Source organism: Hyperolius riggenbachi, chromosome 6 (assembly GCF_040937935.1).
Source record: "Hyperolius riggenbachi isolate aHypRig1 chromosome 6, aHypRig1.pri, whole genome shotgun sequence".
NCBI lineage: Eukaryota > Metazoa > Chordata > Amphibia > Anura > Hyperoliidae > Hyperolius > Hyperolius riggenbachi.
In genome coordinates, this window is record NC_090651.1 from 100,643,873 (window position 1) to 100,667,881 (window position 24,009).

General features: G+C 42.4%; 1 protein-coding gene across 1 annotated transcript in view; it reads left to right on the plus strand.

Annotated features, from left to right (window-relative positions):
• LOC137521025 (uncharacterized) overlaps positions 1-24,009 on the plus strand; it is a 165,558-nt gene that overhangs the window by 110,879 nt on the left and 30,670 nt on the right. Inside the window, exons 4-9 of the mRNA XM_068239740.1 lie at positions 1,871-1,933; positions 2,785-2,841; positions 5,983-6,027; positions 12,799-12,867; positions 15,744-15,791; positions 18,694-18,738. Of these exons, the coding sequence (XP_068095841.1) occupies positions 1,871-1,933; positions 2,785-2,841; positions 5,983-6,027; positions 12,799-12,867; positions 15,744-15,791; positions 18,694-18,738 (327 nt within the window). The remainder of the gene's footprint in view (positions 1-1,870; positions 1,934-2,784; positions 2,842-5,982; positions 6,028-12,798; positions 12,868-15,743; positions 15,792-18,693; positions 18,739-24,009) is intronic.

A 24,009-nucleotide genomic window follows, 5' to 3' on the forward strand; every position in this document is an offset into this window, starting at 1 on the left:
CCTTCAACGATGTGTCGGTTGACAGCCCTCCTCTGCTCAACCAGCCACTCCAACATCGCCAGGGTGGAGTTCCAGCGAGTTGGCAAATCGATGACAAACCGGTGTCGTGGCAGGCCCTTGCACTGCTGCATGTCGGCCAGGTTTGCTGCGGCAGTGGCTGAGCGGCGGAAAGTGCGAACAATTTTCCGAGCCGCTTCCAACAGATTGTCCATCCCCTGGTAGGTGCGCAGGAACTTCTGCACCACCAGGTTTAGGATGTGGGCAAAGTAGGGGACATGGGTCAAGTGTCCCCTGGTGATGGCAGCCAGCAGGTTGGCCGCATTGTCGGAAACCACTAATCTGACCTTGAGGTCTCTGGGGGTCAGCCACGTCTTCTCCTGCTCCCTCAGGTAGAGGAGCACATTGGGTGCAGTCAAGCTGTTTTCCCCAGTTCTACTACTAGTAGTGTTGTAGTCTACAGTAGTCGATCTATAACTAGTGTGACAGACAGTGACAATAAAAGTCTGTCACACACACAATCAATAGGGTCAGGCAAATGGCAGTCACAAATCACAACAGATGCTGGCCTGTAAAGTAACTAACAGTACTGAAGCTGCGGCACTAAATCAACTGACAGACTAGCCGTACAAATTAACTAAACTAGTACGTAGCAGCACTACTACTAACTATAATCCCTCATCTGCCTAAGATAGTAGGCTAAGGGCAGGCTACCCTAGGCTAGCAGACCTTAGCCTGCACACAGACCTAACACTAGCCTAGCACAGTATACAGTATATACACTACACTAGCTGACTGAACTATAACAATCAAATTACTAACTAACTATAAATGAGTACAATAAATGTGTTCAGAATGTGATTATGAAGCAAAACATTGGGTAAACAGTGAGAAAAGCACTTGCTCAGACAAACAGCAGCACTGGAGATGCTCTCAGTACCACAGTCACAAGCAAGGACGAGTTCCTCAAGATGGCCGCCGCCTTATATAGAGGAGGGGAGGGCCAGGCTCCCCTCCTTTGATTGGTTGCTAGGGCCTCGGCTGGGGGCCTTCTGATTGGCCCAATGACGTCATCCCCTGGATACCGCAATCCGAATTCGTGATCACAGGTTAACACTCGTGTTTACGGCCGAATTCGAGTGTAGAATCCGGATACATTCGATTTCAAATTCGAGATCGGCATTGAACTTCAAATTCGAGTCCGGATTCATGAAAAACAACTTGTGATCACGGGTAATCCGTGATCACGAGGTCCTGATGAGCAACCCTGTTCAGAAGTCTTCGGGAGCACTTGGGACTGGCCGCTCCAAATTGCACATGTGCGAGCGTCCTCTCTCGCGCACTCGTCCATGCGCAGTATGGAGCAGCCTGTCTTCGGGAGGACTCAGCTCCCGAAGATTGCCAAAGTCTGCCACAGTGGAAGATTTAAACGGAGAAGCTGCTGCTGCAACGAGGGGACTGAGAGAGGAGAGAGAAGGCTCTATTGGACCCAGAGCCTGCCCTCTCCTTAGGTAAGTATCCAGCTGATATGTGTTTTATAGATTCCCATTTGGATCTGATGGTTTTGTTTACAGCGCTTGTAGTTAATATTGCCTTGTGTGTTCCAGATGGAACTAACAGAGACCAACTAAGTTGTTTTATCTGCATTTTCAATGCTATTGATTGAGCAGTGTAAAGTTAACATTAAGAAGATAGATTCTGCAGCATTACTTGCATATTGAATATGTGGACAATACAGTGACCTTAGCTTAAATTTAAGATATGGCTTTTGTTCAAAGACTATCAGGTTTTGTGAATCTGTGATAAATCATATGAATGAATGTTTTGCAGAATATAATGGCCACAATCAATTTTCTCTGTTTTGTCTTAATAGCAATCCACTGATTTTGTTGATGCCGCTCTCAAAGAAGCATGTGCACTTAAAGGAAAGAGTACGGTAAATATATGGAAGATTCTTCTTACGTCTCATTCACCTTTGTGACTAAAGCTAGCTTCAACCAATAGGCTTGTATAGAGCAGCACCGACCACCACAGTAGTCAGACTGCCACTCAACAAGTAAATCACCTGGCGGGCCAACTTGGCTGAGCAACAGTCAATTCCCTTGTGCATGCCGCTTCTCCATCCGCGACAACACATATGCTGCACTCTGTCACCCCCCCCCCCCTCATTGCAACAGAACGTGCTGTCAGCTACACAGCTGACATGCGTCTGTACAGTCAGCACTGGGCTAGGACATGTTTGTTGATTTTTTTGTAAGATATGAAATTTTTTTTTGTCACTCTGCATCACTACTGTAGTTTTGTGGTTTTCCTAACTTGCTCTGTTATCTCACAGATAATCTTTATATTGGGCTGGTGAGCACTTCAGATACCAGCATTTTGCTCTGGTCTGCATTAGTCCTTGGACATCGAGGAAAATAGTTCATGCTTATTATATTGAATATATTAGCATTATAATTAGCAAAGCATGAAATGTACATGTTGAACTAAAGTTTTCAGTTCTGCTAAATATATCCATAGAGATGTATGAAATCTGCAGAAAATCATGTGATTTATGACGCATAACGGGCTGCATTCCTGCTCTACATGCACGGCTCTCTGCAGATTAGCCTGACCCCCATGCAAGTCTCTGAACACGTCAGATGCTTGTCATTATTATTTATAATGATTTCATTATTATCATGTAGTATTTTGTCATTACTGATTCTCTTGATTCAGTTATAATAAACCTGAAATAATGCACCATGGTGTTTCTTTTTTAATAGCATTTACATATCATTTTCACAGGACGAGGAGAAGAAGTTGGCTGTTGAAAATTTAAATAGTCAAATTGAAGCAGTGGCGGTAAGTCATGGATGTATTGTGTTTACTCTTTGGTTATGTTCCCTGAAATGCGTCAGCTGTGATATTTGGTTGAGCATGAGACGATCTCGCACTAACCATTACATTTACCCTTAACTACTTGCGGACCTTTGCTACGCCCCTGTATACTTCACTTGCGGATCAGGGGAGTAGATATGAGTATTGTTTACTTACCACCGCCATTTGCGATCCGCTCGGAGTTTCCGTTCTCCTTGCTGTCGCAATTCCCTCCTTACATGATTGGGGTGTGAAAAACAGATGTTCCCAAACTCCGTGCCTGTGATGAATCAGAGCCTGTGGCAGCGACGCAGCCTCTCGTTCAAAAAACAAACAAACTCTGTTGTAAACACTTGATTCCGTGTTCTATTCATAGAACATGGAATGGTGTAGCACCATCTTGTGGCCATAAAGTAAAAATACACCATTATACACTTTTACATACGAAAAATAAATAAATGTTTATTATTTTTTTAACCTCTTCCACCTCTGCCCCATAGTTACCCGAATACAGTAAAACACTTATAAAAAAAAAATTACACCATTTAAAAAAAAAATTACAAAAATAGTAACCTTAGGGACTTTTTTATATGTATGTCATGAGGGTATATTACCGTTAATTTTGCAAATAAAGTCTTGTAATTAGTGTTATAGTGTTAAAAATCCCTAAGTGGAAAAATACACCTTTATTTCCAGATAAAATATTATTGCCGTACATTGTAATAGGGACAAAATTTAAACATTGTAATAATTAATGGACAAATAAAACATGTGGGTTTTATGTGTTGAAGCACATTTTATTTTAAAACTAATATGGCTGAAAACTGAGAAATTATGATTTTTTAACCTATTTTTTTCTAATTATTCCCTTTAAAATGCATATAAAATAAAAATATTCTTTACAAAATGTACCAAAGAAAGACTAACTTGTGGTGAAAAAAAACTACATATAGATTGTTTTAGTGTTATAAGTATCAATAAAGTTATCGAGGAATGAATGGGAGGAGCGCTGAAATGTGAAAATTGTTTTGGTTTTTAAGGCAAAAAAACTGTGATGCTGAAGTGATTAAAGTAAATCTAAGATGAAGCCTGCAAGAAAAATACAGATAGTCACCTAGGAACCTTCAGATGCTTCCCTTGTCCTTCTCGCCCCTTGCACCACTGCCCGGACCCTCTGGAAAATTGCAGCCGCGTTCTTATTTATGCATGAGTGCGGCCGTACTGTGCCTATGTGAGTACAGTCGCCCATGCGCAGTAGCAAGTAACCGTGTCTCCATAGTAGTTTTGAGGGCGAGTGTGTCACTACTGTAAATGGGTGAGTTCGGATTTGCGCATGCACAGTAGTGATTCCTCATCCTGAACAGCTTGGAAAGAGCTGATTTGGCAAACAGCTTTACCAGCAGACAGTGCTGGAAACACAGGCGACACACAGGAACAGGAAGGCTCTATACTGTCCAGAGCCTTCCCTCTACTTAGGGAAGTATCATACCTGAAGTGAATTTCTGACTTCAGTTTTGCTTTAAGGCAAACAATCTTTATACAAGTTTGCTGCAGATTGCCACTTTAAGTTGTAGCAATCCATGGCCACAACGGAATTTAGTGGCCCGCCTACATTGTTTTTGTATTAGCAGATGACCACCTCTATATAAATATGCCCCCCTCCCCCCCCCCCCAAAAAAAAAAGATTAGGATCTATAGCTAAGGATGTCTTTGATACAGGAAGTACTTGGTGGGCTGGCAGTTTCCTATCTAGATACTTTAACAAATGCAGGTAAACTCTGTCACTGAGCACTCCCACAGGCAGGGCTGGCGCTTCCTTACAGGCAAAGGGGCAATCCCCCCGGGGCCCCCGCATCCATGAGGGGCCCCAAGTGTCCCCTTTCACCTCAATAACTTCATATAGCTCCCAGCCAGATACCCCTGCATGCTCCCCCGTGGCTGCCGCTGGCCAGATTCCCTGCTTTTCCCCCCCTGCGTGCTGCTCCCCTCTCCCCCCCCCCCCCCCCCGCAATGTAATGAAGGCAGTGGGAGAGACACCCACTCACCTCAAAAAAGACCCAGGTGATGCATCTCCCAGATGTCCCCCCTGTAGTGATTCAGTCCTTCACTTCCTTATTCACGTTTGGGCTCTAGTGCCTGAATGGATTAGCAAGAAGTGCAGAACAGAGTAGCTACAGGGGACACAGATGGGAACTTCATCATCCGGATCATTTAGGAGGTGAGTGTGTGTCTCTCTCACCGACTTCATTAGGTTACTAATGAAGTCTGTAATGAGGGAAGACTGTACTGGGGATCGAGGGGGTACTTCTGGCTTGTTGGCAGGAATTAGGAGGGAGCACATCTGGCTATCGTTGGGGGGGGGCAGGGGGGCCCCAGGCTACTTTTGCCCCGGGGCTCCATTGTGGCTAGAACCGGCCCTGCCCACAGGACCAGGAAACACCTGTGACTGAAGAGGGGAAACAAACAAATTGCATGTCAGTAAAGTGCTGTATATAGTATACTGTATAATCCTGGCTCCTCAGCAGTGCATGCTGCTGTCACTAACAAGGCTCTGCAGAACCCAGATAAGTTCTGGCATTTGCACATTGTACTTGGTTTGGAAGCCTAACCATGCCCTTTTGCCCATGCCACTATCCTCTCACCCAGGACAACCCTCTGTCTCCCCAGGAAATGCTTTTCTTTGCCTTCCAGTGATGCCATTGCCTAGCTACTGCATCACTAGTGAAGCTAGGCAGTGGGCAGCAGTGTCAGGTGGGAAAGGGAGAAGGCATTACTACTGAGCAGAGAAGAGACCCTTTGTCTGCAAAACAACTTGGTGAACATTAATAGAGGAACACTTTTCTCATTGTTCTTTACACTAATTAATATAAGATTTCATAGTTCAGACGTACATCTGAGAGGCCAAGCTGTTATACCTTATTTTATCTACAGGTGGTGCTGATAGCAATATTTATGATGGCAGCTCCCTGTCCCTATCCTTCCTAGTATTGAGTAGGCAGAAGGAGCTTATTGATGATTTTTGTGGGATTTTTTTTTTTACTTTAGGTTAGAGTGCATCTTTAGTGGATAATATAATAATAACTGTATTATATAAATTTATAATGATTAGTGAATTTCAACCTGCAGGAAAAAGCTGGCTGCCCCGTTAAGGAACTTGTTGGAGCAGATCTCGTAAGTCTGCTGTTATTTAGTATCTCTCTCTCTCTCTCTCTCTCTCTCTCTCTCTCTCTCTCTCTCTCTCTCTCTCTCCCCCCCTCTTTCTCTCTCTCCCAAATTGTACTACAGCAAGTAATTATGGAAGAAAGTGAAAAGAATGCATATATATATTAGCATACTTTTCAGTTTCTTCCATAATTGCTTGCTGTAGGAAGATTGTATAGCTAATGGAATGCATAGCATAACATAGGATGTATTTTGAAAATCCTGCAAGTTTTGGACCACAAGTGATGTCAAGGTTAAAGTGAAATGCAGATATGATCTCGTCATATTGTGATCCCTGAGGCCGGTTTTACACCCGGCCAAAACGTTGCAGTGTGATGCTCCTCTCCCATCGCACCGCAACGCCAAAAACTACAATTATGTGACCCTGCGGCTGAATGCGCCAACAGAGTCATTTGCATAGTAGTCCCTCCCCCCCGCACACCCGTTGCTACCCCTTGCTCAGTAATAGGAAGTACGCCCCTGGGATTCCTGGCTTCCCTGCCGTAGTTGCATCATTCCATGCATGCATGCCACACTGTCGCCGCCAATGTATTTAAATTTTCTGCATCGCCCATTGACTTACATGCATTCCATTGCCACAGAAGTCCAACTGCAACACACTTTGCAGCAGGTCGCCGGCCAATTAGACACTTCTAGCGTAATGCAACGGGGTTAGTGTGCTAGGCCCCATAGACTTTCATTGCTGCTGCCTTATCCTGCATGCAGAAAGGGTAATGCAACGCATAGAAAGCGGCCTGGTGTAAAAGGGGCCTGAAAGTGCTTTTGTAGTTGTAAGCCTTTTAGGCAAAGCTCACGCTGGTGATTTCAGGGCCCGTTCTCACTTGGTCATCGCAGAACAGTGATTTGCGCTGGTGATTTTACTGCGATTACTGCGATTTTTGAGCAATCACGATCAGAGCTTTTTAGCATTCTAAATTGCGATCACTCTAAAATCGTGGTAAAATGCTGCATGTAGGGCATTTTGCAAGTGGCACTAATCGCAAATTGCCAGCTGTAATCGGCCCCTAATCGCCCAGTGAGACTGGGCCAGTAAAAGTGCCTTAAAACCATGTATAGCATTTTGCGTTTTTGAGGCATTTTAAGGAAGTTTTTTTTCTGCAGTCAACAGTAGTTCTCAAAGATCTAAAACAAATTTTAGCCACACTGTCTGCAGTGACTCCTGGCAATATGGGAATCCGTTCCGTGTCCTGTAAAAGCTGGAATAAAGATGGACTAATGCTTTAACACTGTAACAATGTGTAACTGCCATGCTATGCATGTGTAGGTACATGACACTTTCCTGATGCAGGATTTAGTATTTGATGTTGGTCGGAAATGGCCATTTTCCGTTTTTCTGATTTTCCAGTCTTCCAATTTTCAATGAGTATTTTGTTTGTTTTTTTATTTGGGTTTTTTTTTTTTACATCAGAGAATGCAAAAAAAAAAGGGGGGGAACCACTGTAGGGTTATGCTGCCTGAAGGTAATTTAATTTATGATGTCATCTTAATTGCTGTGCTTTTATTGTGACCCCGCCTTACAGGTCTTGCAGTACCACAGGACATAAAGTAAAAGGACAGCTCTCCAACGACAAAACAAGTAGCAAAGAAAGTCCTCTGCCTTAGAGGTTTTCTATAGCAGGAGTGCAGGAAAAGCTCCCCAATAGACAGACATAAATAAACAATCAAATGCTTCATTTTTCCATACAAAAAGTGTTTTAGGTGGGATTCTGCTTTAACCTGATGCCTGAGCAGCATGGCCGCCTTCAGGGCATCACAGGCAGGACTGCTGTATGGGGCCCGAGTGAATCTGGGGCCCGGCGAACAGTGCCACACATAGGCTGACTATTAAGTGCCAAGATGCTCATCCAGGAGTTACCTTAGTCAGTTAGTAATTAAAGTATTTTTCACCATATAAGACGCTCCGGAATATAAGACGCACCTAGGTTTAGAATGCACAAACCAGGGGAAAAACAAATTATACTAAACCTGGTGCGTTCATGTTCCAGGAGCGTCTTGAAGATGTTCTCCCACAGTTGGTATCCTCCCATGCGTCCTTCTGTCTCCAGGTGTCCCATTCTGTCCACCCAGATGTCCCTTTCTGTCCACAGGTGTCCCCTACCATCCCCCCAGGTGTGTCCTACCATCCGCAGGTGTTTCCCTTCTGTCCTCCCGGTTGTCCCCAGGTCCCCCCTTCTGTCCCCAGGTTCCCCATTTTGACCCCAGATCCCCCCTCTGTCCTCCCAAGTATCCCCCTTCTGTCCCCAGGTCCCCCCTGCTGTCCCTAGGTGTCCCCTTCTCCCTGGTGCCCCCGCTACCTCCCCTGTGTCCACGCTATCTCCCTAGTGTCCACGCCTCTCTCCCCATGTCCCAGCTACCTGCACATGTTTCTAATAATGTCCCCTTGTGTCCCTTGTGTTTCTAATACTGTCCCCTTGTGTCCCTGCTCCCCATTTAAATGTATAGATTCTTCCCTAAATTATCTATTGAAGATAGGGAACTACTAGAGGCAGACATTAGCTTACAGGAAGTTTGCCAAGCTATTTCATCACTGAAACCCAGGAAGACCCCGGGACTAGACAGAATTCCCTCTGAGCTATATGCAAAGTACAGTAAACAACTAGCTCCTAAACTCCTGTCCTTATTTAAAGAGATACTGAAAGAAGGGGTAGTGTCCCCCACAATGTCTGAAGCTTTAATTACGGTTATTCCTAAAAAAGATAAGGACCCATCTCTCTGCTCCTCTTACCGACCCATTTCTCTTTTAAACGTAGATGATAAAATTTAAGCCAAGGTTCTGGCCATTCGCCTCAACACTGTTATTACATCTGTAGTCCACAAGGACCAATCAGAATTCATTCCTGGTAAGGGATGCGATATCAACCTGAGACGGGTGTTCACGAATAAATCCACTCGGCACATCAATAGTGGCTCTAGGGTTATTGCATCGCTTGATGCCGAAAAAGCATTTGATAGTCTCAAGTGGATATATCTGTGGGAGGTGCTTAAAAATTTGGAGTGAGCCCAAAATTCATTACATATATTAACACCCTATCCCAAGGCCAGGGTTAGGACAGGAAATAGGATTTCCTCCTTCTTCAATTTGGGTCACGGCACCCGGCAGGGGTGTCCGCTGTCACCTGCACTTTTTGCACTGGCAGTGGAGCCCCTGGCGGCAACTCTTCGCTCCTCAACTGAGGTGTCTGGACTCCGTGTTGCAGATTTGGAGGAAAAGGTTTCCTTATACGCGGATGACTTGCTATTATATCTGGCTGACCAACATGTATCTCTACCCGCGGCTCTCTCCATAATTCAGGAATTTGGGAAATATTCCACATTGGTGATCAACTGGAATAAGTCATTACTACTACCTCTAGATCCATATCCTTCTTTACCGCCACAAACGCACCCCCTCCAAGTAGTACCTATGATTCGGTACCTCGGCATTGATATCTCTGCTAATGAGTCAGACTTCTGTAAATTGAACCTAGCTCCCCTCCTGACCACTATCAAAGGGAAGTTAAGAGCATGGGCAACACTCCGTCTATCTCTGATTGGGCGCAGTAATTTATTTGAGATGTGCGTGCTCCCAAAACTTTTATATATTTTTCGGAACACACCTGTGTTGATTCCTAATCATATATTCTCCGAATTAGATAAACTTGTGGGGTCATTTCTATGGGGCTCTTGATCCCCACGCATTGCTTTAAATAGCTTACAGTTACCTGTGGATAGGGGTGGGATTGCATTCCCTAAGCTTAAATTTTACTATAGGTCTGCTGTTCTTACCACCGTATATTGGTGGTTTGCCCAATCCGATTACAACCCAGCCACAGTGCTAGAAGCTGCAATATTAGGCTCCTTTAACGCCCTCTCTAGCCTTCCCTTTCAGGGGCCCAAAGCCCGTCCCTCACTAACCACCTCTATGAAAACTACTGCAGCTGTCTGGGAGATTGCGGGCAGGTATATATCTCACACAGGTCAAAGGTCCCCACATACTCCGCTTTGGAATAATGCTAAATTACAGGAATTCACCTCTGTTCCTGATCCCTGTGTTTTGGCAGACAGAGGCATTCTCAAGCTACGAGATATCACTGATAATAATTAATCTGTCAATTTAAAGATCTTAAACAATCGTTCAATTTACCAAACTCAATGCTATTTCGATATCTCCAGTTACCTTCCAAACTCAGTTTAGAACAGTTGACTTTCTAGTGCAATCCCACCCCTTGGAAGACCTCCTTTCCCACTCTGGTTTGACCGGGGTGACTTCTCAGATATATACTGTACTTATTAATGAAGAGGCTACTCTGAACACGACACTCCTGATCAGATGGCAGGTTGATGTTCCTGACCTTACACATAAGGAATGGAACGAAGCCACTGCCCATATGACATCTACTCCGATAGCTGCGCAACATAAGCTAGTTTCGCTTAAGTTCTTATATAGAGCGTACATTACCACACACAAACTCTCTAAGATGAGACAAGGAGAATCTGGGAAATGTTGGAGGTGTCAGGAGGACAGAGCTGATTTCATACATGTATTCTGGACCTGTCCTGACCTAGAATACAGGAGTTCTGGGCTGATGTTCACTATATGCTCTCTGTGCTCTTCAACGGCCTAATATACTATTAACTTCCTGGGCGATAATCCCGAGCTGAGCTCGGGGTATGTCGCACAGGAGGAGTTCTCAGGCCCTGGTGGGCCGATTTGCATAATTTTTTTTTTGTTACACGCAGCTAGCACTTTGCTAGCTGCGTGTAACTTCCGATTGACGCTGCTTGCCGCCGATCCGCCGCTACCCCGCCGTGCCGTGCAGCCCCCCCTCCCCGACCCCTTGCGCAGCCTGGCCAATCAGTGCCAGGCAGCGCTGAGGGGTGGATCGGAACTCCATCTGACGTCACGACGTCCATGGCGTCGGTGACGTCATCCCGCCCCGTCGCCATGGCGACCAGGGAAGCCCAGCAGGAAATCCCGTTCTGAACGGGATTTCCTGCTTACTCTGATCGCCGAAGGCTATAATGTAGCGAGCCCAGGGCTCGCTACATGATTTAAAAAATAAAAATTTTTAAAAAATAGTGCTGCGCCCCCTCCTGGGCGATATAATTGTATCGCCCAGAGGGTTAGAGCTCTATTACTTGGGATTTTTGGGGAAATTGCACTTTCTGACAGGAAGTTATATTTAGCCCGTTTAATACTTATGTACTCCGAAAGAGCAATTGTTTTACAGTGGAAGAAGACATCCCCACCATCACTAGTAGCGCTTAAAAAAGAAATTAATCTGGATATCCCTATATATAAGTCTGCCTATGAGGCTAGAAAGTCTACCAAAAAGTTCTACAAAATATGGAAATGCTGGTTGAAACTCTGTAACCTGGATCTGTAAACGGTACACAAACTACTGGATGTATTTCATATGTCAAGTACTGTATTTCTGCCTTCTGTATATTTTGTCTTGTTGGGTGGGAGAGGAGCCGGGTAGAGGGTGGAATGGGGAACCTTGTTGGGTATATTTTGTTATGTTTCTTTAAAAAAACAATAAAAATGTTTTACACAAAAAAAATGTATAGATTCTAGCTGAAGCTGCGGGTCTTACCCCTCCAGCAGTGGGATAGCCGACTTCTTCACCGCCACACTTCTCGCTCTAGTGCTGGCTTGTACTGATGATGCGTCAGTACAAGCTGCGGCCACTAGAGCAAGAAGTTCGGCAGTGAAGAGGTTGGCTATCCCCGCGGGCGCTGCTGGAGAGGTAAGAGCTGCAGCTACAGCTACAATCTATACATTTAAACAGAGAGCAGTAAAAAGGGGACAGTATTAGAAACACATGGAGGTAGCAGGGACATAAGGGTACATTATTAAAAACACATGGAGGTAGCAGGGACATGGGGGAGAAAGGTGGGGACATGAGGGAGATAGCATGAACACAGGGAGATAGCAGGGGCAGGAGGATGGATGTGCTAGACAGAGCGGGCACATAGGCAAGAAATCCCCGACGTGGTGGCGGGTCGCAGCTCGTATTGGCAAGCACTCGGAAGTCAGGGATTTCTTGCTTTTGCCGTATAAGGACTTATTGTCCCCATTTTTCGGGAAGAAAAAGTCTGTCTTGTACAGCGGAAAATATGGTAAACCTGAAGCAAATGGGAGAAAAGGACTTTTACTTTCCTGGGGCTCCTTCCAGCCCCCTGTAGTCCGTCAGCTCCCTCAATACCCACCAGTCCAATCCTTCATGCTCCTGTGAAGTCCACACAATCCAGCTGGGTTGCGGTGCACTGCGCATGCACTGTTCCTGGCCCCGTGCCTCCTCCATCGAGCACCCATAGCTGGGAGCATTCTGTGCAACTGCAGTTACAGACAGTCTTAATGAACTGAGCATACACAGAATGCTCCCAGCCATGGGAGCGCATGAAAAGCGGTCAAACAGACATTAGTGTATTCAGGCTTTCAAAGATTATGACTTGACGTGTGGGGGCAGAGGGGAGTGAGGGTAGCCCAGTAGGTTTGCACAGTTTGAGGCCCCAGCATTTCTGATGGTGGCCCTGTTGAGCAGTCTAGAAATCAGGAATGCTTTGCCACAATTGGGACAACTGGCAGACATGAGGTCTCCATGATGGCAGAAGGTGATTGATATCTGTGAAGTTTTGGTTTGTGTTTAATTGTCAAAAGTTGTGTGATGAATCCATAACAATAAATGTATTATATTCATATAATGCTTTGTTATTAATGCATATTTTTCATTGTAGGCAGAGGCATTGAAAAGCACTAGTCAAAACATAAATGACGTTTTAATTAAGGTTGACGAGAAATTGCTGGTAAATTGTGTTTTTTTTTGTATTATATTAGTCTAATATCAGCTGAGTGTATCTACCCTACAGAACCTCATTAGACATTACAGTATGTTCTCCTAAAGTGACCATGTCTGGGCCTGAATATATGGGCTGTATCCTAAGCTGGAAAAGGCTGGTCAGTAGCGATGAGATTTTTGCATTGATATTTGAATTTTTGCTTGATGTGATGTTTTAGTGAATATATCATGGAGTTTCATAAGATGTACATTTTCACAAAAATAAGATCTTTCTTTAAAATGTATTTTCTCATGTCCATGGTCTTCAATCAGATCATCCCCTAGGCAACTTAGGCAGATGCCTGGGGCCATGAGAAAAAAATCAGGGCCTAATTGACATTAGTCCCTACCAATTATTATCAAAATACCCAGGTGGCCATGAAGGGTGAGGCCCAAAGTTTTTCACTGCCAAGGGCCCCATTTTCCCTTAATCCACCTCTGTCTTCAATGCACTCATATGTATTTTTACATGCATGCATGTATTTTTGCGAAAATATGTTTTTTTTTTTACATCTGTAGACATTAATGCATTTAGCAAAAAAAATGGTTTTCTCATACTGACATATTTTCACAAAAGTTCTTATATATGCAAAAATGTGATTTGTCAAGCCCATATATTTTTACAAATATTCTCACTGCAAAAATATGACATTTATTATGGCAAAAGAAAAAATGGCCATATTTTCTCCTCACTAGTGATCAACACACCCACATAGGGGGAGCTTCTGCACCTCACACTGCCTATTACTTATCTGTAGGCAGTGATGGGCTTCTCAGCAGCTACCTACTAGTAGCTTCTCAGAAGCGAAAAGTTAATTACAGCACCTGAGGGGGCGAGTGAGGGAGGGTTAACCATGCTGCCTTCTGCTTGAATGCGCTCCAATTGCGTCCCACCTTGCGTTCCAAGTCACGTTCACATCACTACCAAGCTTCCTCCTTGATTTCTGAAGGAGGAATCGTGTTAGTGACGTGAACACGTCTTGGATCGCAACATGCTGTGCTTTTCGCTTCCGCGTAACTAAGAGTAGGTGGCTACTCGGAAGCCCATCACCTATGCGTAAATACAAATTCGTAATTCAATTGACTTTGCATAATCATTTGTAAATACGCATACATTTACGCGCAATTTATGCATAATTTTGTGACGACTTTGGCAGTGAATTGCAACCCAATACATGCTATAGCTACCAAAATTGAGTACGTTAAGGAGAATAGTGGGTACAGGTCAAAAAAACTATATTCAAAAAAGACCTTATCGTTTTTGAGAAAATCGATTTAAAAAATGCAAAGAAAATGGTATTTAAATCCAGAAAAATGACTCTTTAAAAAACATTTTTTGTAGTTTATTAAAAACGATTTTTCTCAAAAACTACAAGGCCTTTTTGAACAATTCTTTTTGTAACTTGTACCCACTATCCTTCTTAACATACGTAATTCTGGTAGCAATAGCATGTATGGGGGCTTTGCTAGACAGCGCCAAAGTTGTCACGAAATTATGCATACATTACGCGTAAATTCATGCTTAATTACGAATGGTAACAATTAACTATGAAATTAATTATGCTATTTCCCTGAAATTCCGCATTACGATTATGATGCGTAATTGCGTATTACGATGCATAATTATGCATTGGCATGATGTAATCACTACTGTCAGCCAAAGACACCCCCAACTATTACCATAATGACAAGTACCATAAAATAACAAGACTGGTGGCCATCCTGGTAAAGGGCACTGCAAGGCACCATGAAACAAGGGACCGTGTGCATAAAAAGGTGGAGAAGCAGGAAGTCTCCTCCGCTGTGGTGGTGAGGTGAGTATGGTATTACATTTTCTCCTCAAAGATGTATTCATGGCATCGGGAGTTTTCTGCTTTAAAGAGGAACTCCAGTAGAAATAATGTAATAAAAAAAAGTGCTTCATTTTTACAATAATTATGTATAAATGATTTAGTCAGTGTTTGCCCATTGTAAAATATTTTAAATCCCTGATTTATATTCTGACATTTATTACATGGTGACATTTTTACTGTTGGCAGGTGATGTAGATGCTGCATGCTTTTTTGGCAGTTGGAAACAGCTGTAAACAGCTATTTCCAACAACGCAACAAGGTTCACAGACAGGAAACTGCCAGGAGAACCATGGTCCTCAGAGTTTCTTGTGGGAGGGGTTTCACCACAATATCAGTCATACAGTGCCCCCTGATGGTCTGTTTGTGAAAAGGAATAGATGTCTCATGTAAAAGGGGTATCAGCTACTGATTGGGATAAAGTTCTTCAATTCTTGGTCAGAGTTTCTCTTTAAGCTGCATTCTGTGGAGTAAAAAATATTTTTGTAATGGATTTCCAGGCCTGATTTTTATCCTTTTAGGTTTAGTTAGAGTGAGCAAGGATTTAAATCTTTGTATGGCTATTATCTTCCTCATTGGGGAGATTTTCCTCACTTGTTCTGGTCAAAACTATCTCTGAGTCATGAAATTAGGGGAAATCTAACCAGTGGGAGCAAAGATAGAAGCAAAACACTCACAAATGTTCTAGTCCTCCTCCTCACTACTAGAGAAGACATTTATATCTCTGTCTGCATTGCCATTGGTGATATTCTGATTATCTTCAGTTACCACTGAAAGGACAGGAAAAAAGTAGGTGAACATCCTTAATCAGGACACAGACTGCAATAAGAACCAGATAAAGGTTTACAATGCCCCTTTGTAAATTTGAAAAATAACTTATTTCACAGCAGAATTGTTCTATGCAGATCTCCTATTTGTGTTTGTGTGGACTAACAGGCATTTACTCTGATATAAGAAAAGTCATTAAAATCAATGATGTTTCCATATTTTCTAGACAAAAATTGGGCTTATAAAGGAAGTAGTGGCCTTTGTGTGTACATTGGTGAGTAAATATTTCTCTAAATTCCTCTTTAATTTTGCCAACTTATTTGTCACTTAAAGAGAACCTAAAAACATGGAGGCTGACTTATTTATTTAATTTTAAACAATACAAATTGCCTGGCTATTCTGCTGATCCTCTGCCTCTAATACTTACACATAACCTAGCTTGCAGATCAGATGTTTCTGACAGAAAGGAAACCTGGCACGATTAGCTGCATGCTTGTTTCAGGTGTGTGTACTGATGCCACTCCCTATGTCAGGTTCCCTTTAAGAAACATTTTTCCTAAAATGCACTGAAACAAAAAATGTTCCAGTGGTCTGAAACTCTGACATAACATTCAATAAAAATGTGTTTTCCTACTTATATTACCCATACAGTTATCACATTTGCTTTTGTGCACAAGTAATATTGTCTATTTACAAATTACAAGTTACCAAAATACAGTGTATCTGCTCTGAAAGCTGCTATTGCATTTTATTCAAGATGATTTTTAGTATTAAAATCTTCTAGTGAGCCCTTCTGAACTGTGTGCATACTGCAGAGAGAGCTTGGTATCAGCACAGCTATGAATGTAACAACTGAGGAGTGTAAACAAAAGAGGCTTGATTCTCTAAAAGGCGCTAACTGTTAGCACGCCGGTGCTAAACAGTTAGTAACTATCATTTGTGCGATAATGTGGACATTTGTCCGCGTTATTGTGCACAAATGGTAGTTACCGTGCGAGCGCAAAACTTTGCGCTTGTAAAGATGCGCGAACGGCCCCTCACGTGCTAACTGTTTAGCACCGGCGTGCTAACAGTTAGCACCCTTTAGAGAATCAAGCCCAAGATGATGTTATCTCCTGTTTGGATGCGGATGGATCATAAGCTGAAGGAGCTTCTCATTGCAGGACAAAGTGCTGTGTTTAACTGTTTGAATGCTGTTCTATTACAATTTTTTTCTTGTTAGTAGGTTTAAAGCGGACCCAAACCAAACTTTTTTTTAATTCAAAATATTTAGTTGCCCCACTCTGACACATACAAAGATAAATAAACACTCCTTCATGCCTATAAGCATTTCAGTGCATGCTTTTCACCCTTCTCTTTGCATAACTAGGGTTATACAGGCGGCAGCCATTAGCAATTCCTCCTTTGCTGGACACCACCTACTCCAGCAGTTTGCCGGATTATTTGCCGGCAATATGAAAGGAAGGGAAGGGTTTCTACGTTAAATGTAAAATATTTTATATTTGTCATCATGCAGCTGAAAAAAGGCTGCTATTTATTATTATAATTTAGAAAATAGATTTTATTTCTGAAATCTTGCATTTCTAGTTTGGGTCTACTTTAAGGCTATAAGAAATCTTTTAGAGCAAAGAAGAAATGTTGAGTTTCAGACCACTTTAAAGGAAACCAGAGACGTTCTAGAAATTCTAAATATTTAAAACTTACCTTGAAAAGTCTGGAAATTCCGAACGTCTCAGGTCTGTGAGCCAGTGTCACAAGCCTGGTGATTCTCTTTTTTGGGATATAATGACGTTATTCTGGAAGCACCAACGTTTTTAAAGGGAACCTTAACTGAATGGGGGGTAAAGAGTTTCACTTACCTGGGGCTATTACCATCCCCCTACAGCAGTCCTGTGCCCTCGGAGCCGCTCTGGAATCCTCTGGTCCTTCGCTGTCACTTATTTTCTTTTTTGGCGACTCGCCAATCGGCCGGCCGCCATGCGTATTACTGGATACAATTAGCGCTGTTGCGGACCGCAACGCGTACAAAAATACGCGTTGCCGCATTCCACATGCGTAGTTATGCGGCTACACGTATTTTTGTACGCGTTGCGGTCCTCAACAGCGCTAATTGCAGTAGGGAATGCGTCCAGTAATACGCATGGCGGCCGGCTGACTGGTGAGTCGTCAAAAACGAAACTAAGTGACAGCGGGGGACTGGAGGGTTCCAGAGCGGCTCCGAGGGCACAGGTAATTGAAACTCTTTACCCCCAGTTCAGTTAAGGTTCCCTTTAAAGACACTCTGTAGAGCTGGATGAGGGTGAGGATGCTTGTGGATCTGTTGAAAAAGTGTGTTTAGTTAAGTTACATACTCACCAGATGGTGGATGGGGGAGCCCATGGAGACGCGACTGACAAATGAGTGTTCCCCAAGCCATCTTCCTACCGCGGGAACATGCGATGGCACATGACGGGCGTGAGTAAGAGGTCAAACGATTGTGACACTTTGCGTTGGAGTCATTGGGTATCTTAAAGATCCAATCCGTCGTGATAATTGTAGTAGCTGTGAGTGGCAAAACATAATTTGTGTAATCACGCACACGTGCAAACTTTGCGAAATCATGGAAAACATGGTTCATCTTGCCAAAAATCGCCGGTCGTGGGAGAAGTTATGTGGGTATGTGCCTTTAGAAGGACAACCTGAACTTGCTTACATTTTGATAGTCCTTTCACTTATACAGCTGCCCAAAGTCCACTTCTATAAACCCTGTTCAGTGTACTGTCCTATTCATGTGCTCTCATTCATGCACATCATGTAAGTATAAAAATGTAGGTTTAAAGCAAACCTGTAATGCGGGGAGGAAAAGGAGTTAGATACTTACAGTAATATTTTGAAGGCGCTGGATGGTCCAAAGGTTTCCTGGATCCTTGTAGAGTCCTCCTTCTTTGTCCTCTGGTAACATTCCAGAAGAACTGGGTGATGACAGTGTGTTATTGGTTATTACAATTATTTATGCATTTTATTTGATTAAATTGTTATTCATTTTAATTCACTGACAGTTTTTTATATTATATTAAAGTATAATTTAAGTTGATTGATTTAATATCGTGTTGTGCAAAATGACATTTGCATTGTAGCAATATTTTTGTGTAAAATTGACAGTAGTATAAATATAACAATATTACAATATCTTATAGACTAATACCGTGACTGATTCAGAATGCTTTACAAAAGTAAAGGAGGTAAGAAAAGAATTTTAATTTACCACTGTTCCTTGTTATGTCCTGTTCATGTTGTGATGTGTAAAAAAAACTTGTACTATTTTGCCAGAGTTACTGTGTTCCTTTCTATACATTTATCTCAAAAGTTTAAATTAAATTGCTACTGTATTGCCTTAACTTCGAAGCTGGGCAGCTAGTTAACAGAATTTAGCCCCAAGGAAAATATTTTACCTTCCTATTGTGATTGTTATCAGGAATATTGTAAAAATGATGACTTTGTCCTCTAGAGTTACTTCAGCTAGTAATACAAAGTACAGAATGCAGAGCTGGAATGCCTGTCAGCTGTGCTCCTCTAAGTCTGAGACTCCTGTCTGCTGCAGAGCTAATAACTACCTCCATTGAGGTCTCGCACTGCCCCTTGTAAACTTGTGCATCTAAATGAGAGTGGTGATGTCACCACAAAAGCCCCCCTCTCAGGTTGTTAAAACAGTGCAGAAGATTTGGGCGCAGCTGGCGCCACTATAGGCTGTAATAGGAATTATGGCTAAAGCTTTGCTCAGTGAGTAATTTGTGCACCGTCAAAAGACGGAGCTCAAATTACTTTTAAAACACTGTAATGCAGCCGCCAGCAATAGCTGGAAGCCAAATGGCATAATTCCCCCATTATCCATGGCGGCCTGGAGAGGGAATAGTAATTAGCGCCGCTGGGACTTGTGCAGGAGCAAGGTAAGCAGTATGTCGGCTTTATCCTGTGCCCAAATCTCAAGGCGGCATGTTCATAGGTATGCCTCTCTCTGGACAAGTATAAAAACAGTTGTATAGAAATGTATTAGATTTGCAATACAGACTACTGAATATTTGATTTATCAACACAGACAACGCTTCAAGAAATCTGGAATAGTTGCCCAAAACAACCAATACGATTTTAGTTAAAAGTAATGTAACAGATGTTTTGATAGGTTGCCTTGTGCAATGACTATATGTTTGCTTTAGTGTCCTTTGCACCAGATAAATCAGACCCTCTTTTCCAAAGCAAGAATTTAAAGTGTGGAATCATTTCTAAGGTGTACTGAGTGGAAAACAGGCTACTACTTGTATTCTCTTTTATAAGAGGGCCTAAACTCTTCCATGGGAGAGAAGGAAAACAGAGAGAACCCCACTCTGTTTGTATTTAGAAATAACAGGATGTCCAATTCTCCCTCATCTGCTAGTTTTAAATCACTGTACTTTGATCTGTCAGCCCTGTCTGATCTGTGCCTTGGTGTGCCCTTCAGACAGGCTGTATGTAAACACAGGAGGTTAACCCTGTATGTGCTTCCATGAAACCAGGAAGTAACTACAAATCAGCTGCTCTGGGGAGCTCTGTAAGCAACACAAAGATGTTTGTCTGTAAAGGTTATGCTGTTGCTTATCTTTTAGAGTAGAGAGGAAGTCCTGGGTTTAGGTCCGCTTTAAGCTGTCCTGCTGTTTTCTTGTTGATAATACAGTGGGATGCAAAAGTTTGGGCAACCTTGATAATTTTCATGATTTTCCCGTATAAATCCTTAGTTGTTACGATAAAAAATGTCAGTTAAATATATCATATAGGACACACAAACTGTGATATTTGAGAAGTGAATGAAGTTTATTGGATTTACAGAAAGTGTGCAATAATTGTTTAAACTAAATTAGGCAGATGCATAAATGTGGGCACCACAAAAAAGAAATAAAATCAATATGAAGGTATTTTGGACCATTCCTCTTTACAAAACATCTCTACTAGTTCATTCAGGTTTGTTGGCTTCCGAGCAAGGACAGTTCACTTTAACTCACACCACAGATTTTCAATTATATTCAGGTCTGGAGACTGAGATGGCCATTCCAGAATGTTGTACTTGTTCCTCTGCATGAATGCCTTAGTGGATTTTAAGCAGTGTTTAGGGTTGGTGTCTTGTTGAAAGATCCAGCCCCTGCGCAGCTTCAGCTTTGTCACTGATTCCTGGACATTGGTCTACAGAATCTGCTGATACTCAGTGGAATCCATGCGTCCCTCAACTTTGACAAGATTCCCAGTCCCTTCACTGGCCACACAGCATGTTTTTCCTCCATGCATAACGCCCCTTGTTATGCCCAAATAACTCAATTTTAGTTTCATCTGTGAACAGCACCTTCTTCCAAAATGAAGCTGGCTTGTCTAAATGTGCTTTAGCATATCTTAATCAGCTCTTTTTGTGCTGTGGACAGAGAAAAGGCTTACTCTGCATCACTCTCGCATCCTGGTGTAAAGTGCGCCAAATGATTGAATGATGCACAGTGACTCCATCTGCAGCGAAATGATGTTGTAGGTCTTTGGTGCTGGTCTGTGGGTTGACTCTGACTGTTCTGACCATTTGTCACTTCTGTTTATTCAATATTTTTTATTGGTCTGCCACTTCAAGCATTAACTTGAACTGAGCCTCTGGTCTTCCATTTCCTCAGTATGTTCCTAACTGTGGAAACAGACAGCTGAAATCCCTGAGACAGCTTTCTGTATCCTTCCCCTAAACCATGATGGTGAACAATGTTTATCTTCAGGTCATTTGAGAGTTGTTTTGAGACGCCTATGTTGCTACTCTTCAGAGAAACTTAAAAGCGGATGGAAACTTGCAATTGACTCCCTTAAATACTCTTTCTCATAATTAGATTCACCTGTGTATGTAGGTCAGGGGTCACTGAGCTTACCAAGCCAATTTGAGTTCCAATAATTAGTTCTAAAGCACCTGCCTAATATTATTTCAACAATTATTGTGCACTCTTTGTAAATCCAAAAAACTTCATTTCACTTCTCAAATAACACTGCGTCTCCTATATGATGTATTTAACTGACATTTTTTTGTCGTAACAACTAACGATTTATACAGGAAAATCATGAAAATGAACAAGGTTGCCCAAACTTTCGCATCTCACTGTACTTTGTTGCCCATTGAGCTTAAATGAGCATGCTGATCAGATGTTCTGCCTACACTGACTGTAAGCTTTTCACAAGTGTCTTGCTCAGAAATGACTGAAGCCAAGGCATTAGCATGAGAGCAGGGGCGTAGAAATAGCCATAGCAGCCATAACATCTGCTATGGCGCCCTGGAGAATAGGGGGCCAAGTGGGTACTTAATGTATTCACCATTAATTAACTTGTGTTTCTCCTCTCTCTGAATTTGTGTCAGTGCCCATGAACTATGTGCAGTGTTAATTGCATGAGAATGTAAATTTCCCAATTAACTTATTAACTTGTATCCATAGGATAGGGGCAGGTGACATTCCTTAGGTGGCTACATCTGAGGGCCCCATGATCTCTAGCTAGTAGCTACGCCACTGCATGAGAGACAGAAACACGATATTTTAAGAAGAGATCAAGAACCCAGATTCCACATGCCTCTCACTACTGCTTCCCAAATGGCTGGGTTAAGTCCACTGTGAACATGACAGCTTTGATGGAGATATGTTTAATTGATGTTATGAAAGTCAGATAAAATATATAAAAAAAAAAAATCAGAAAACTGATCAGGAAAGATTAGGTGTCATATAAATCATAAATAATTATGATTGAGAACAATGCGTTTGTTGGTGGTTTTACATTCACCATACACATTTCTTTAATGCCTATATCTATGGCAACAACAAGTAGAAAGGATGACTGGGTTTGAGACCTGGATTTTTATGCAATTGTAGCAATCATTTATTTTACCATAGTAGCAAAAGACACAAAGTTTCGAAACAATGGCCTCAATTCACTAAGCTTTATCAAACACTTTATCGAACGTTTGATAATTTACCTCATGAGTAAAATCTAATTTTGAATTCACTAAAGTGTTATAGATTTAATGAACATTTTATCAATAAAACATTCAATAAATCTACAACACCTTAGTGAATTCAAAATTCGATTTTACTTATGAGGTAAATCATCAAACGTTCAATAAAATGTTTGATAAAGCTTAGTGAATTGAGGCTTGTGTCTTTTGCTACTATGGAGAAATAAATTATTGCTACAATTGCACAAAAATGCAGGTCTGAGACCCAGTCATCCTTGCTCCTTGCTGTATGTACCTGCACGTTTGGTGGATCAGGGTGTGGACTGGTCAACTCCCTGGTGCTGAATTTTAGCAGTGTGAGCTGTAGGACTCTTTTTTCTCTCTTATATCTATGGCAACAACAGACAGCCTTGACCAGCTGACTCCTCTCCTATCCTATCTGATAATTAGTGAGGCAGACCAATACCAGACCTGCCTGCTATGCCATCATTATGGTGATAGGGGTCATTTGCAGAGGTTGCAAACGCATCGGGACCCTTGGGCCAGAGGGGCTCCCGTGGGACTCTCCCTCAACTGCGGTATTACCAGTATCTCTTTATTGGTCCTGTGCTTATAATACCGACTTCTATAAATGCTTTGAATGGTAGTAATTATTAACAAGCTGTTTCCCATCCCCTTCTTGCACCTCTGACACTGTGCTTGTCCTTGGCAGGTTTCAGTGGGCTGTATTCATTGTTAAGTATAGAGTGCTTGGGAGGCCCCGTGTAAAAATTGCACTGGGGCCCAGAGCTCCTTAGCTGTGCCACTGATAGGGGTTGATTCATTAAGGAAATAACACAAGTAACTTCCTATTACTCGCTCTATTTCCACAGTGTGCTTTAAATGTAATGCACTGCATGCTACACATGCTATTAGCTGCATAGCGCATGCAAACACAGTAGAGCACACTATGCTGTGGGTAGTGTTGCATAGCGAACGCTATTACCTAAAGCCTCTTTCCAGCAAATAAGGAGTGCTCCTCTCCTCCTGCCCTGAGACCCTTAGCATCCAATCACTATAAAAGACGTGATCCTCGCACTCTGATTGGCCCAATAGGCTGCTTGTCTAGCTCCTGTGTATGCGCGTGCTACGCGGCTAATAGCACGCTTAGCGTGCATCGCATTACATTTAAAGCACTCTGTGGAAATAGCACGAGTAACAGGAGGTTACTCACGCTATTCTCACTATTTCCTTTAGTGAATCAACTCCATAATCCTTTTTAGTCATTTGTACCAAATGATAATAAGTGACCGGTTTCTATAAAATTCTTAGGCTACGTTTTCACAGTAGCATTGCGCATTCACATCAGGAAAATCACTAGCGATTTTTCATATCCCAAAAATAAAAGCATGGTATTTTACATGCGTTTTTATGCAAATTTTTGCAATGACCCTAATTTACATGTTCTGCCTAGTAACGGTATGACAAGCTCCTTTTTCTGGCAAAAATAGGGCCGCAAAAATTTGCATTTGAATGCTTTTTTTTT